The sequence below is a fragment of the Podarcis raffonei genome, chromosome 3, assembly GCF_027172205.1.
Source record: "Podarcis raffonei isolate rPodRaf1 chromosome 3, rPodRaf1.pri, whole genome shotgun sequence".
Classification (NCBI taxonomy): domain Eukaryota; kingdom Metazoa; phylum Chordata; class Lepidosauria; order Squamata; family Lacertidae; genus Podarcis; species Podarcis raffonei.
This window is the reverse complement of record NC_070604.1, coordinates 34,964,503-34,977,007: the sequence shown is the minus strand read 5'-3', so window position 1 is coordinate 34,977,007 and position 12,505 is coordinate 34,964,503. Positions and strand designations below refer to the sequence as shown.

Below are 12,505 nucleotides of genomic sequence, written 5' to 3'. Positions count from 1 at the left end.
CCATTTAAATCAATGGGAATGATTTATTCTGGACCAACCTTTGTTAGCTAATGCTTCAGATAGTAGGCTTACTGCTAAACATAGTGTGCACAAAGAAAGAAAGATGTAAAGTTATTTACTGGGGAAGGGGGAATAAACAAAACCCAACCACATTTGTTCTGTTTTTTGGTCCTGTTTGATTTTTAGATTGCTGCCGGTGCAACAGAAGTGTCCGTCTTTGGTGCAGCTTCTGAGTCTTTCAGCAAAATGAATATTAACTGCAGCATTAACGAAAGCATGGAAAGATTTGAAGACGTCGTGAAGTCTGCCAGGAAGATGGACATTCCAGTGCGAGGGTAAAATGAAAAAGGCCACGTTTAACCAAGCTAGCAAATTTGTGAAAGCTGCCTATAAGTTCATGATGTTGAGAAGTTTTCTTTTAGAAACAGAAATGGACTGTGGCGCGTATGATGGGGGGAACAGAGGAAGGACCCGCTTGGCTGTGTTCAATTCAGGAGTGGCCTGGGGGGTGGCTAGGCCACAGCTGGACTGGCACACAGCTGGTAGAGCCAAATGGGCTTGGCTGGTATGCCTGCACAGCCCTGATCTCGCCACCTGTAATCACACCATCCAGATCAGAGGCAGATTTAGGTCCGGTTCACTTGAGCTGAAGGGGCGCTTTTGCCTTTCCCCCTCATTCCCAAGTAAGCCTAGTAAGCGCTGGGCTTGGAGAAGGAGCCTTGAGGGCTCTGACTGGGTCCTAGAGTCCTCAACGCTCCTTCCCAAAGCCTAGTTGGCACTTGCCCAGGTTTGGGAAAGAGGCAGGAGGGCTCTCTCTCTGTGTGTCAAATTTTGGCCTTGGAGACTTATAACCAAGGTCGGGGCCCATCCAGATAAGCCCCTGTAGTGCTGCTGCTGTGGGGTGTGTGTTCTTCCGTGGCGCAGCCCCACCACACTGTCGTTCCAGGGTTTACTTCCATAGCCCCAAAAAGTGTGTGTTTAGGACCGTAGCTCCAGTTATTTCACTTTGCCACCCAACCTCTCTATGCAACAAATTCAAGTTACAAGAAAGGAGATTCCGACTAAATATCAGGAAGAGTTTTCTGGCAGTAAGAGCTGTCCGACAGTGGAACTGACTCCCTCAGAAGGTCATGGACCTTGGATGCTTTAGCTGAGATTCCTGCATTGCAGGGGGTTGTACTAGATGACCCTCGGGGTCCCCTCCAACTCTACAATTCTATGATTCTATGAAATGCCCAAGCTTTGTTGCCCCAACAGTATTTTTTGGAAAATTGTTTCAGATGTGGAAGAGGAAGGGGGTGAGGGCTATTGTCACCCCCTCTTTATTGTGTTCATAAGCTGTTGCCAATAGGTGGAATAAGTGAAGGGAAAGGGAACGAGGGCAGAGGCTTTCGTCCTTTTAATTTGTGTTCCGCAGCAACATGAAAGGGAAAAAGCTTTGCCGCTGCTGTCATAAGAAATGCCCGGTGGCGTTCCCATTTGCCACGTAACGGCCCATTGGGAGCGATGCAAAAAAGAAAAAGAAAAAAAAGAGCTACTTTCAGAAATAATTTTAAAGGTTTCAGTTTTGGTTTTCTGTTTTCACTGGCAACCTGATGTGTATGTAGTAAGCGTAAATCAACGGCAGTGGGTGAAATTAATGGAAAATGTACTTGAAAACTTCGCTGAGAACTTAAGCTTCACTCTGTTGTTGTGTTGCTACAGCTGGAGCAGCATTTACTAAATCATCACAGAAAGCGCTCTATGTTGCCCGCTGTCGCACTAAAATATTTAAGTATTTACTGGAAGAATTCAAGGGCTCATTTTAAAAAGAAAGGAAGCAAGCTGGTATGTTCCCTTAGTACTTTTACTGATTAGTTTTTTAATTAAGTAATTATCAAATACCTTCTCTAATACCTTAATTCTATTAATTCCACGAATAAATTTTTATGTATACAGACTCCATGATTTTACAGGGACACATCCAATGAAGTTGATTAGAAGTAGATTCAAGAGGTAGAACATGCACTCCCCCAAGGCCCTGGTGAGGGAATCGTGACATCGGCGTCCTGTCCTGGTGGTTTTGCCTACCTCATAGCAGTCGTCACAACTGGTTGGGCATTGTGGCAATCCTTGTCTTGGATGGAGGGGATGTAGTCTCTGCCTGCCCCTCCAAGTGTTGGGGTATCCTGTTAAAGGGGTGCGGGGGGTGTTGCCATGTCCTCATGCCCAGCTGAGAACCAGGGCCAATGACACTCCCCCAGACGGTGGTCCCTGCAGGCATCACCGTATTTAATGTAAGTCTTAGGAACCCCCCGCCCAGATTGACCTATGTGTCACTTCCGGCAGGCCGGCCAGTAGTGTTTTGATTGCCCCATGCCCAAGCCAAACCTCTTCCATCTGTATCCAAGAAAGTTGTGGCCTGTTTCGATCCCCAAACCAGTCTCCATGTTATTTTAATTCTCTGTGGCGTTGGGGACTGGGGAGCACAATACCTGGACCTGTAGTGCATATTTAATGGACAGTATTCACTGCAGCAAGAAATTGTGGTGACCAATAGCTTAGATAGCTTAGAAACAGGAACGAGGAAACTGTGGTCCTCAAGATGTTGTTGAGACTACAGTCACATCCAGTTACAGCACTCTTATATCACTTTTACAGTCACTTTTACAAAGAATCTTGGGGAACTGTAGCTCGGTGGGGGGTCTCCAAACAACAAACTCCAAACAACAAACTACAATTCCCAGGATTCTTTGGGGGATGCCATGACTGTTAAAGTGACATGATAGTGCTATAAATTTCTGGTGTAGATGTCTGGTCTACAACTCCCATTATCCTTGGCCATTGATTCTGCCGGCTGCGGCTGATGGCAATTGGAATCATCTGGAGGAACAGCAGCTGGTTTCTTCCCTTAAAATGTGTTTTAGGAAAATCATAGAAAATAGATCTATCAACAGCTATTGTTTGCCATTGTTATATGGAGCCTCTACATTCAAAGGCATTATGCCTCCATGGTTATACCCATTGCCCAGGAAGTGCAGCAGCAGGAGATGGCTGTTGCCTTCATGCCCTGCTTCTGATAGCTCAGTTGGTTAGAGTGTGGTGCTAATAACACCAAGGTTGCAGATTCGATCCCTGCATGGGACAACTTTATATTCCTGCATTGCAGAGGGTTGGGCTAAATGACCCATAGGATCCCTTCCAACTCGAGAATTATATGAATGTTCTGTGAATGAACTTCATAAAAAGACACTAATTGGCTATTGTGAGCTGTGATTCAGAGGGACTGTTCTCTACGTTATTAACATTTGGGAACATTCCATCAGATTCTTCTAATAGCATCTATTAGATGACAATAGATGCTGTTAGAAGAATCTGATGAGTGTAGTTGCTCCTATTTTACACATTAAATTGCATTTAAGTCTCTCAGTTTGAGATATTGCTGTTCAGAGGTGTAATTCAGAATGTGCACAAAAACCCAAGTATACTGTTGGATTCATTAAATACCAACCAGGGTCATTCCCCGTAGAAGACTGCATGTTATTGGAGTCAGTCGCTTATGAGTATTATTATTATTATTAGGAAATGTGATGTAATAAATAGAGAAAAGGTTAAGTAAATATATTGCAGTTAGGCAGGGACCGGGACAGTGCAGGTGGATAAAATGTTATAGTTTGGTAAATTCAATTGCCTGCTTAGCCAGGAAACTCCCTGGGTGGTCTTGGCAAGTAACTGCATCTCTCTGTCTAATCTGTTTCACTCGCAGCATGATGAAGGGGAAATGGCTTAAGAGTTGCAAAGCACAATTTCTGGTTTTTGTAAATACATTTACTGATTGCTAGGATGCTTTCCATAGCTCCTTGATGGTTCCCACCCCACTCCTTCGGGTTCATGAGATTCACTTCCTGTCTGTTTAGAGTAGAGCACTGAAAAGCTGTTTGGGGACAGATGCCATAGAGCTGGTTATTCCCTACTGAAGCCAACCTGCTTTAGAACAAAGGCTGAAAGAGTTTTTCTAAATAAGAAGCCCATAATATGAAAATGGAGCATATTTCAGAGCTCAGGTTATCCCGGCCAGATAAAGGATGATACTTCTGGGATGCCTATGACGAGTTGCTGGTTTCTGATCCAACCGTCCAGTAGAAAGCCTGCAATAAATCATCATCATCATCTGAGGACTGCATTCCAGCAGTGGCTGAAGCCAGAGGCAAAAATGGGTGAAGCAACAAATGTAAACTTTACTTTTGTGTAGTAGGCTAGTTTCAACACACCCTCACAGCCTCTCTGAATCCTCCACCGAAGCAAACAACAAACTCGAACAGAGTGCAGCCAGGCAAAAACACTTGAGGAGGGGTGTCAATGGCCAGGGATGATGGGACTTTTAGTCCAACAAAATCTGGACTCCTGCATGTTCCCCTTCCCTGTTTGAGATGACTGGGCCAAGATTCAGTTTTAAGAGTCTTTTATACTTCCATTGACTTTGAAATGCTGCTTTGTAATGCAAGTTCTGATGTCTTTTAAAACCAGTTGGTTCTTGTTGTTAAAAACAGATACATAACTGTAGCTGAAGATTTAAGAAATCTGCTTGATATTTTTAATTGCTATTTATCTATCTTGGAATGAACAAAGAAGCCCGTGTGCTCACTGGAACATGAGATTTTCTTGTTGAGTTATTAAGAGTGCAATCCTCTAGGATTTGGATTTGGAAGATCTTGAGGCTTCGCAGCTCAGTTGGGGGAAGCCCCTTAATCCCAACATAGCTGGAGATAGCTCTGCCAATGAAACCTATGCCAGTGAAACCTATACCACCAGCATAAGTCCTCAAAAGCGATGTGGCATGGAGAGGCAAGAAGAGATACATACCTATTCCAAACTCTCTTTAACTTGACCATGTGACCCAGGGCCAAGACCATGTGACTCAGGCCCACAGCTAGCAGCCCTGCTTGTAACTTGGGGTGTAGTTTTAATTTCTATGGTACTTTCTTCTATCGCTGCCATTCTTCATTTTCTTTTGTCTTCCCCACGTTTCTTCTTTCTGACAAAACAAAACAAAACCCTAAAGTAAAAAGAAAACTGTGTTGCCATTAGTGTAACCCACCTTAGGTCAAGATTCACATCCACACCATACATTGGTCATTTAAAATACATTTAAGGCACATGGCTTCTCCCAAAGAATCGTGGAGAATGAAGCTGTCTTAGGGTGCTGGGAATTGTAGCTCTGACAGGGGTACACTACAGTTCCCAGGATTCTTTTTGGGGGTGAGCGATGACTTTTAAATGTCCTTTAAATGGATGGTGTGGATGTTAACAAGAATTGATCCACCTGCGGTTCACACCAATGATTTTACTTCATTTACTTACAGTAAAATTCAATTCACGCTCCCCTCATTTCTAGAATTCAGTGTGGCATGAAATGGAATGGAATCCAATGAAAATATGTAACATCAAGTCTGCCTAAAGGAAACCAAAGTTATTTGCATCTATTTAGCAACTGTTAGGTATTTTGGGGTCAAATAAATGGTTACTCATAATGGCTACAATCCAGCACACATTCACCAATGCTTGAAGGCCAATGAAATCCAAAGGATTTAAGAGCCTCTTTAAATATTTTGTTGAAGTCAATAATATCTCACATTTGTTGCCACTGATTGAAGAGGTAAAGCAGTAGGCAGGGTTTTTTTTTTAAAAAAATAATCTTAACCACATTCATCTAGATAGATTTCAGGATGGTGCACAATAATAATAATGTTAACATAACAATAAAAGCGAAATGTAACCCATCATAAGACATTAGAAACAATAAAAGCAGCATCTTATTGTCAATTGTGATAATAGGATGCTGGACTAGATGGACAATTCGCCCAATACAGCAAGCTTTTCTTGTGTTTTTATGTTCTTCTTATTTCATTATTAATAATGGTAATCTATGAGCTGAGTAGGGACATGGGTGGTGCTGTGGGTTAAACCACAGAGCCTATGACTTGCCGATCAGAAGGTTGGTGGTTCGAATCCCCTGACGGGGTGAGCTCCCGTTGCTCAGTCCCTGCTCCTGCCAATCTAGCAGTTCGAAAGCACATCAAAGTGCAAGAAGCTAAATAGGTACCACTCCGGCAGGAAGGTAAACGGCGTTTCCATGTGCTGCTTTGGTTTGCCAGAAGCAGCTTAGTCATGCTGGCCACATGACCCGGAAGCTGTATGCCAGTTCCCTCGGCCAATAAGCGCCACAACCCCAGAGTCAGCCACGACTGGACCTAATGGTCAGGGGTCCCTTTACCTTTACCTTTATGTGCTGAGTACTATGTGGAAAGAACAGATTTGAAACGGACTCTTGGCAATCCAAAGTCCTTGATTTTGACTTTGATTAGGAGAGTTTGCCTGAGTATTCTAGCCCTTTACAAGTCACATTTCTCTCTTCCCAATTCTCAGCATTTTTAGCAACCATTTGGCTGCTTTTTAAAACATGGCTTCCTCCGTGGATACGTCAACTGCTATATTTAAGAATTTGCTTTGGGGATCGATCCCCTGTTCTTCTGACATGAACTTCCAATGCAATTGAATCACCCTGCAATGAACAGTGTAAATTACATGCAAACATACAATGTAATAATAAACAGGAAGCAGGCAGCATCTGTGTCTATGGCAAGAGTCTCAGAGGGCTTTTTGCATTCAGCTGTGCTAGCAGCTCTCTCTCTCTCTCTCTCTCTCTCTCTCTCTCTCTCTGTGTGTGTGTGTGTGTGTGTGTATGGTTTTGTAACCATCTCCGACAGATTCCTACAAGAGGCTGGCTCCTGTGCAGAGCTGAGTTTCTGCTTGGATTGATTGCACTTTTGCCGAATGCTGATGGTGATAAATTGCACAGCTACCCTCAGCTGCAAGCATCCTCCGTACAAGTTCCCCTTCCAAGTCCCACATCACAATAAAAGCATCATTTTCTGTCCCAGTTGTTTCCGAATGAAGAAGACGAGCAACAGCTTCATTTCCCTTCCCTTCAGGGCATCTGAGATCATCCTTTAAAATGCTGAAGACCTTTTCATTTGCCAATTAATGCACAAATTTAGCCGATGTGCACTTTGATACTGGAGGAAGGAGAAAAGGGTTTGCTTGTATTATCAAAGGGAGTTTTATCTAGTTTCATCTCATCCTTTTTACGGAAGGCAAAATGGACACAGTTAATACAGATGCTAGCAAGATGTTGTCCAAGATCGTTTGTAAGTTAGCTCTTCATTATGCCCTTCATTTCTACTGTAGTTGAGAAAAGAATACTGTTGGTGCATTATAACACATGTCAGGACTTTCTGTAAGATCCAAAAATAAGTTTTCAATGTGAGGGTGATTTCCCATGTGGGGGAAGGCTGTTCTGATTGTTGCCTTCCATTCTTGTAAACTTGGGGTCCTTTCCAACTCTACAATTCTATGATTCTAAAGTGACAAAATATTTTGGCAGACTCAAGATATAACTGTTTATAAAAACTTGTTTTTTAAAGGATTCTCCTATTGCGTGTTCAGACCTGTAAACCTTTCCCTTAAATAAATTCAGACAAGACTCAAATTTTGGTTTGGTTTTTGGCAGAATTTAGGCCACAACTTTATCGATTACAACATGTGAGTGGTTGCATAAGCTCTGGTTCGACTAGCTGCCTGCACCGTTGCAGGTAGCGCTGACCCAAGGCAGCAGCATAGGTCAGCCTAGGGTGAACACCGGGATAGGTGGAAAGCCGGGAACAGGCTATGTCCACCACCCAGATGTCCCCCTAGACTCAGGCACGGGCACAATCCCTTCACAGGGTTGACCAAACCTTTGAGTCCCTGGATTCCTTTAACGGAATACCCTTCACATAGGGATGGCGAGAGCGTTCCTCCATCCCTATCACCTGAACCAGAGCCTATCCGCAACCTTACAAGTTGTGACGATTTGCTACGTGGCAGGTGAAACCCAAATGGCAACAGCCAATCAGCCAAGTGGGGAAAATTCCTGCCATGCCCCTGTCCCAATGACAGATGACACACAATGGCATAGCAAGGTCAAGCGCAAAGCCCTAAAAGTAGGGAGAGGTGGGCGGGTGCATGCACTGAAAGAGGAAGCTTTGGGTCACGTGCATAGGTATATATAGGTCCCTTGATCCGCTTAGCCTGTGTCCCATTGGCCTGATTAAACCCAGCATCAAGGGACGTACCAGTTGGGTGTTGTGGCTATCCAATCATCCCCACCCACAACACAGGGTTTGGTTGCCAGGTCTCACCGCAACACGTGCCCTCTTTAAGGGAGGATCCGATATCTTCCTGGCTTAATTGTTCATCCTAGTAAAATGCATACAACCTAGTAGAATGGTTCAACATCCTAGTTGAAGAATGCTTCTGGTGGGGCACTGATGTGTGCATATTACCAATGCATCTGTATTCTTTTTTCTGTTTAGGTATGTGTCTTGTGCGTTGGGATGCCCTTACGAAGGCAGTATTGAGCCAGCGAAAGTTGCGGAAGTAAGCCACTTAAAAACAAAAACAAATAGCCCAGAAATCTTTACTTCCCTGGGGATCCGTTTTCTTGTCTAGGGAAAGCACTGGTGACTTGAGGGCTTTTTATTTGCACAGCTTTTTCTTATTCTCATTTTTGTATGATTTTATTGGATTATGCAGGGAACAGACAGACAAAATAAAAATCCAACATAAAATATCCCCATATCAAAACAGGAGAACTCAGAGCATTAGCAGAAATAATGTCCATTGAGCATGGAACAGGAATCTCCACAGTTCTAATCTGTAAAATAATAATAATAATAATAATTATTATTATTATTATTATTTTTATTTATACCCTGCCCTTCCTGGCCAGAGCTCAGGATGGCTAACACCAGTAAAATTAAACTAAAAACATAATAGGGGAAAAAACCCAATTTAAAATACAGGTTAAAATGCGATTTAAAATGCAGCCTCATTTTAAAAGTAGCCCATAGATCAAAATCATAAGGGTAGGGAAACATAAGGGTCAGACTAAGTCCAAACCAAAGGCCAGGTGGAAATAGAATCAGTTTCTCACATCACAGTGAAAAGCAGACCTCTCATCACCTTTACACCCCAGCCGCACATTCAGTTCTCTGCATCTCCTTCTGCATTGCAGTTCTTAATTGTCTCTCTCCTGCTCCTGCCCATGCATACAGACTGTGTCATAGCTAGTAAAGGTAAGGTAAAGGTACCCCTGCCTGCACAGCAGACTCTAGGGTTGTGCGCTCATCTCACTCTATAGGCCGGGAGCCAGCGCTGTCCGCAGACACTTCCGGGTCACGTGCCCAGCGTGACGAAGCTGCTCTGGCGAGCTGTTTAACTTCCCGCTAGTAAGCGGTCCCTATTTATCTACTTGCACCCGGGGGTGCTTTCGAACTGCTAGGTTGCCAGGTGCTGGGACCGAGCAACGGGAGCGCACCCTGCCGCGGGGATTCGAACTGCCGACCATGCGATCGGCAAGTCCTAGGCGCTGAGGTTTTACCCACAGCGCCACCCGCGTCCCACTACATAGCTAGTAGCCACCAGCATTTTGTGGTCATTAGAACTATAGAATAACCACCACCTTTGGCTAACCAACTGATTGAGGAAGCAGTCAGGTTACACAATAGATTTTAAATTCTTCACTTGATGGCACTTGATAGCATTACTCATACCTGCAGCATGTGCTATGAAACACTTCTGCACAACCCAAGACTTCAGATCAAAGTTGAAAATTTCTAAGAAACTGTTGGCCTATTTTGGGTGTGTGTACACGTTGTTAGCTCATCACTTGATAACTGTAGCATCAAGTGACGACTTACATGTGTAAAAACACCCTTGGAACTTGGAGTTACCTCATGACAGAGTTTTCATCTCACCTGGCATCCATCTTAATGCATTACTCCTCAGTACCTCTCTCAGCGCTGTCAAATGATGCACCTCAATATTTAAATCAGCCCTTTAATAGTAGAGGTAAGATAGGACAAATGTGGGTAACCAGGAAATATATAATAATAGTAGTAGTAATAATAATAATAATAATAATAAGCAGCAGCTCCTAGCCACATTGCAAAAATCCAGGAACAATGTTTTCTTTTTCTCTGTTATTGCCATTACAGTGCTAGAGTTTGTTTCCACTTATGGTAGTCCCCCCCCCAAAAAAAATCTTCCATTTTATCCTGCCTCTTAGCCCTGAGTATCTGTTTACATGGAGTTTATCACGGTACTTCTCCCAGAGCAGATACAACTTCCATTTATTAAGAATAGCAATTTTCTGATTCAGTTGGTTTTCCCGTCAAGCTGCGTGTAACATATGTTTAGATGTATTGATGGTGACAGGTTTAGCTGTGCTGTTCCCATATTTCCTATTGCAAAACCATATTGGAGTCTGTTCTCCAAAAGACCTTGATATGATGCTGAGGCCAAGTTCCCGCATCCCCCACCCCCTTGTCAATAAAGCCCCTTTCAGCATTTCAGCAGGAATGCAACTCTTCATTTTGATTCCACAAATATCCTCTGTTTTTCTATCTAATGCCTTCTTCTACAGAAGATTTGTCAGATTTTGTCCTCATTATCGTCATTATGAGTTGCTTTCAGGAGCGCCTTAATTTTGAAAGTGGCATACAAGTTGCATAACAATAATAAATAGTATAATAATAAATAATACTAGTAGTAGGCCTTGGAAAGCTATGAACAATCTCCCCCTTCCTGAGATTCAGCAGAAATTGTATACAGTATGCCTGATTTTTTCCGGGTAAGTCATGGAACAGTTATGCCAAACTAAAAGAAATAGCCATGGGGTTCACATCCTCTTTGCAGACTTTTAAATCTTGCTTGTGTCATTTATCTTCTGGCCTTTAGATTAAGCATATAATCATGTGGCACACCAGGGACTAGCAGCTTTGCACCCTGTCAGCTTTTATCACACTCGTCCCACCAGCAAAACTCATTATTATCATTGGTATTTTACCAATTTAGCACTTGTCATCCATCTGTAGCTGTTTCTTGTATCTCTGCACTTGGGGACCACGGTGCAGTTGGCAATAAAGTGCAATAGGAAAAACTGTAGGACATCTGTTGAATCAAAAGTATGTGGCAAAAGCGTTATACATTGCAAATTCCGAGTGACATTATATGGCCTGTTAAGAAATATATAGGTGTTTTCAGTGTCTAGGAAGAAAGGTGTAGGTTCAGGGAATGCATGATTCCACAGCCTGCTCTTGAATGCTTAAGAATTGTGGGGTCTATACCAGTTCTCTATAGTTAATAGCTGGCTCCGCCTTGTAAAATTTCTAAAAGCTGAATGGTATATTATGTCCTGGAGGACACTGTATATTTTTAGTGGGCTTTTCTCCTGTGCTTGTATGCTGGACCCAGGTGGGATTAGGATGAAGGCCTGAATGCAGTAAATGCAGAGAGAAAACCCCAGTCCTGCTGCTTTGAGCTGAACAGCAGGAGTGAAAATTGGATTGCTTCCAGGAACACCACTGGTTAAAAGCTCCTGATAGGTGACTGCACTCTTGCTTTCAGGCGCTAGACAATGCTCATGCCACCTGGGCCTAGGATGCCAGCATAGAGAAATACCTTTCAGGTGTGTCCAATGCACCCTTCATTCTACATTTGCCTCCCTGAATTTTTTCTGTAAATATATATTACTTTTCAGATTCCCCAACACATGTAGGCAAAAAAGGTGGGGGGAGATAGTTCATGTAATCCATCTGCAACAGAAATTCTTTTTGACTTCCATGAAAGTATTAAGCAGGCAAATAAATGCCAGGTGTTCATTTCACTGTGAATTTGTTTAATTCATTGAAAACACCTGGCAGTCTTTAGTTAATCTTCAACAAAAGAACTTAAATTCTGAAAAGCTTGAAAATCAGAAAAAGAATACAGCCCTGTGCAGAGAGGCATAGCCTGAAAAATCCCAGAGCAGAAGATGTTCTAGAACAGCCTTCCCTAACCTGGTGCCCTCCAGACGTTGCTGAACTACAACTCACATCAGCCCTAGCCAGAATGGGTAATAGTCAGGGATGAAGGGAACTGTAGTCCAATAACATCCAAAGGTCACCAGGCTGGGGAAGGCTGTTCTAGAAAGGATAGGACCACCTGTTGAAAACAGGCCCCCTCAGGATTAATGCGGGAAAACACGAAAAGGAGATGACTAGGATCCTAGTGTTAGTCTTTTCCGTTCCTCAGAAATTATTCATTGGTAAAAGTCACTTGAAACTGCTTTCTCCTTTCCCTGTTCTTCTTTTGCTTACATTTGGTTCTCCTACCATTCCCTCCCCAGGTCTCCAAACGGCTATACAGCATGGGTTGCTATGAGATATCCCTTGGAGACACCATAGGTGTGGGGACCCCAGGCAGCATGAAGCGCATGCTGGAATCTGTTATGATGGAGCTCCCCGTGGCGGCAATTGCAGTGCATTGCCATGACACGTACGGCCAGGCTTTAGCCAATATTCTCACAGCGATGCAGGTAAGGTCCAGTCTCTGGTCTCTGGTCTCATCCAAATACAGTTTTCTCGGCGCTAGCCTCATTCATCCT

General features: G+C 43.3%; 1 protein-coding gene across 1 annotated transcript in view; it reads left to right on the top strand.

Annotated features, from left to right (window-relative positions):
- HMGCLL1 (3-hydroxymethyl-3-methylglutaryl-CoA lyase like 1) overlaps window positions 1-12,505 on the top strand; it is a 54,258-nt gene that overhangs the window by 19,910 nt on the left and 21,843 nt on the right. The window contains exons 5-7 of the mRNA XM_053381087.1: window positions 187-335; window positions 8,394-8,457; window positions 12,248-12,436. Coding sequence (XP_053237062.1) covers window positions 187-335; window positions 8,394-8,457; window positions 12,248-12,436 — 402 coding nt within the window. The remainder of the gene's footprint in view (window positions 1-186; window positions 336-8,393; window positions 8,458-12,247; window positions 12,437-12,505) is intronic.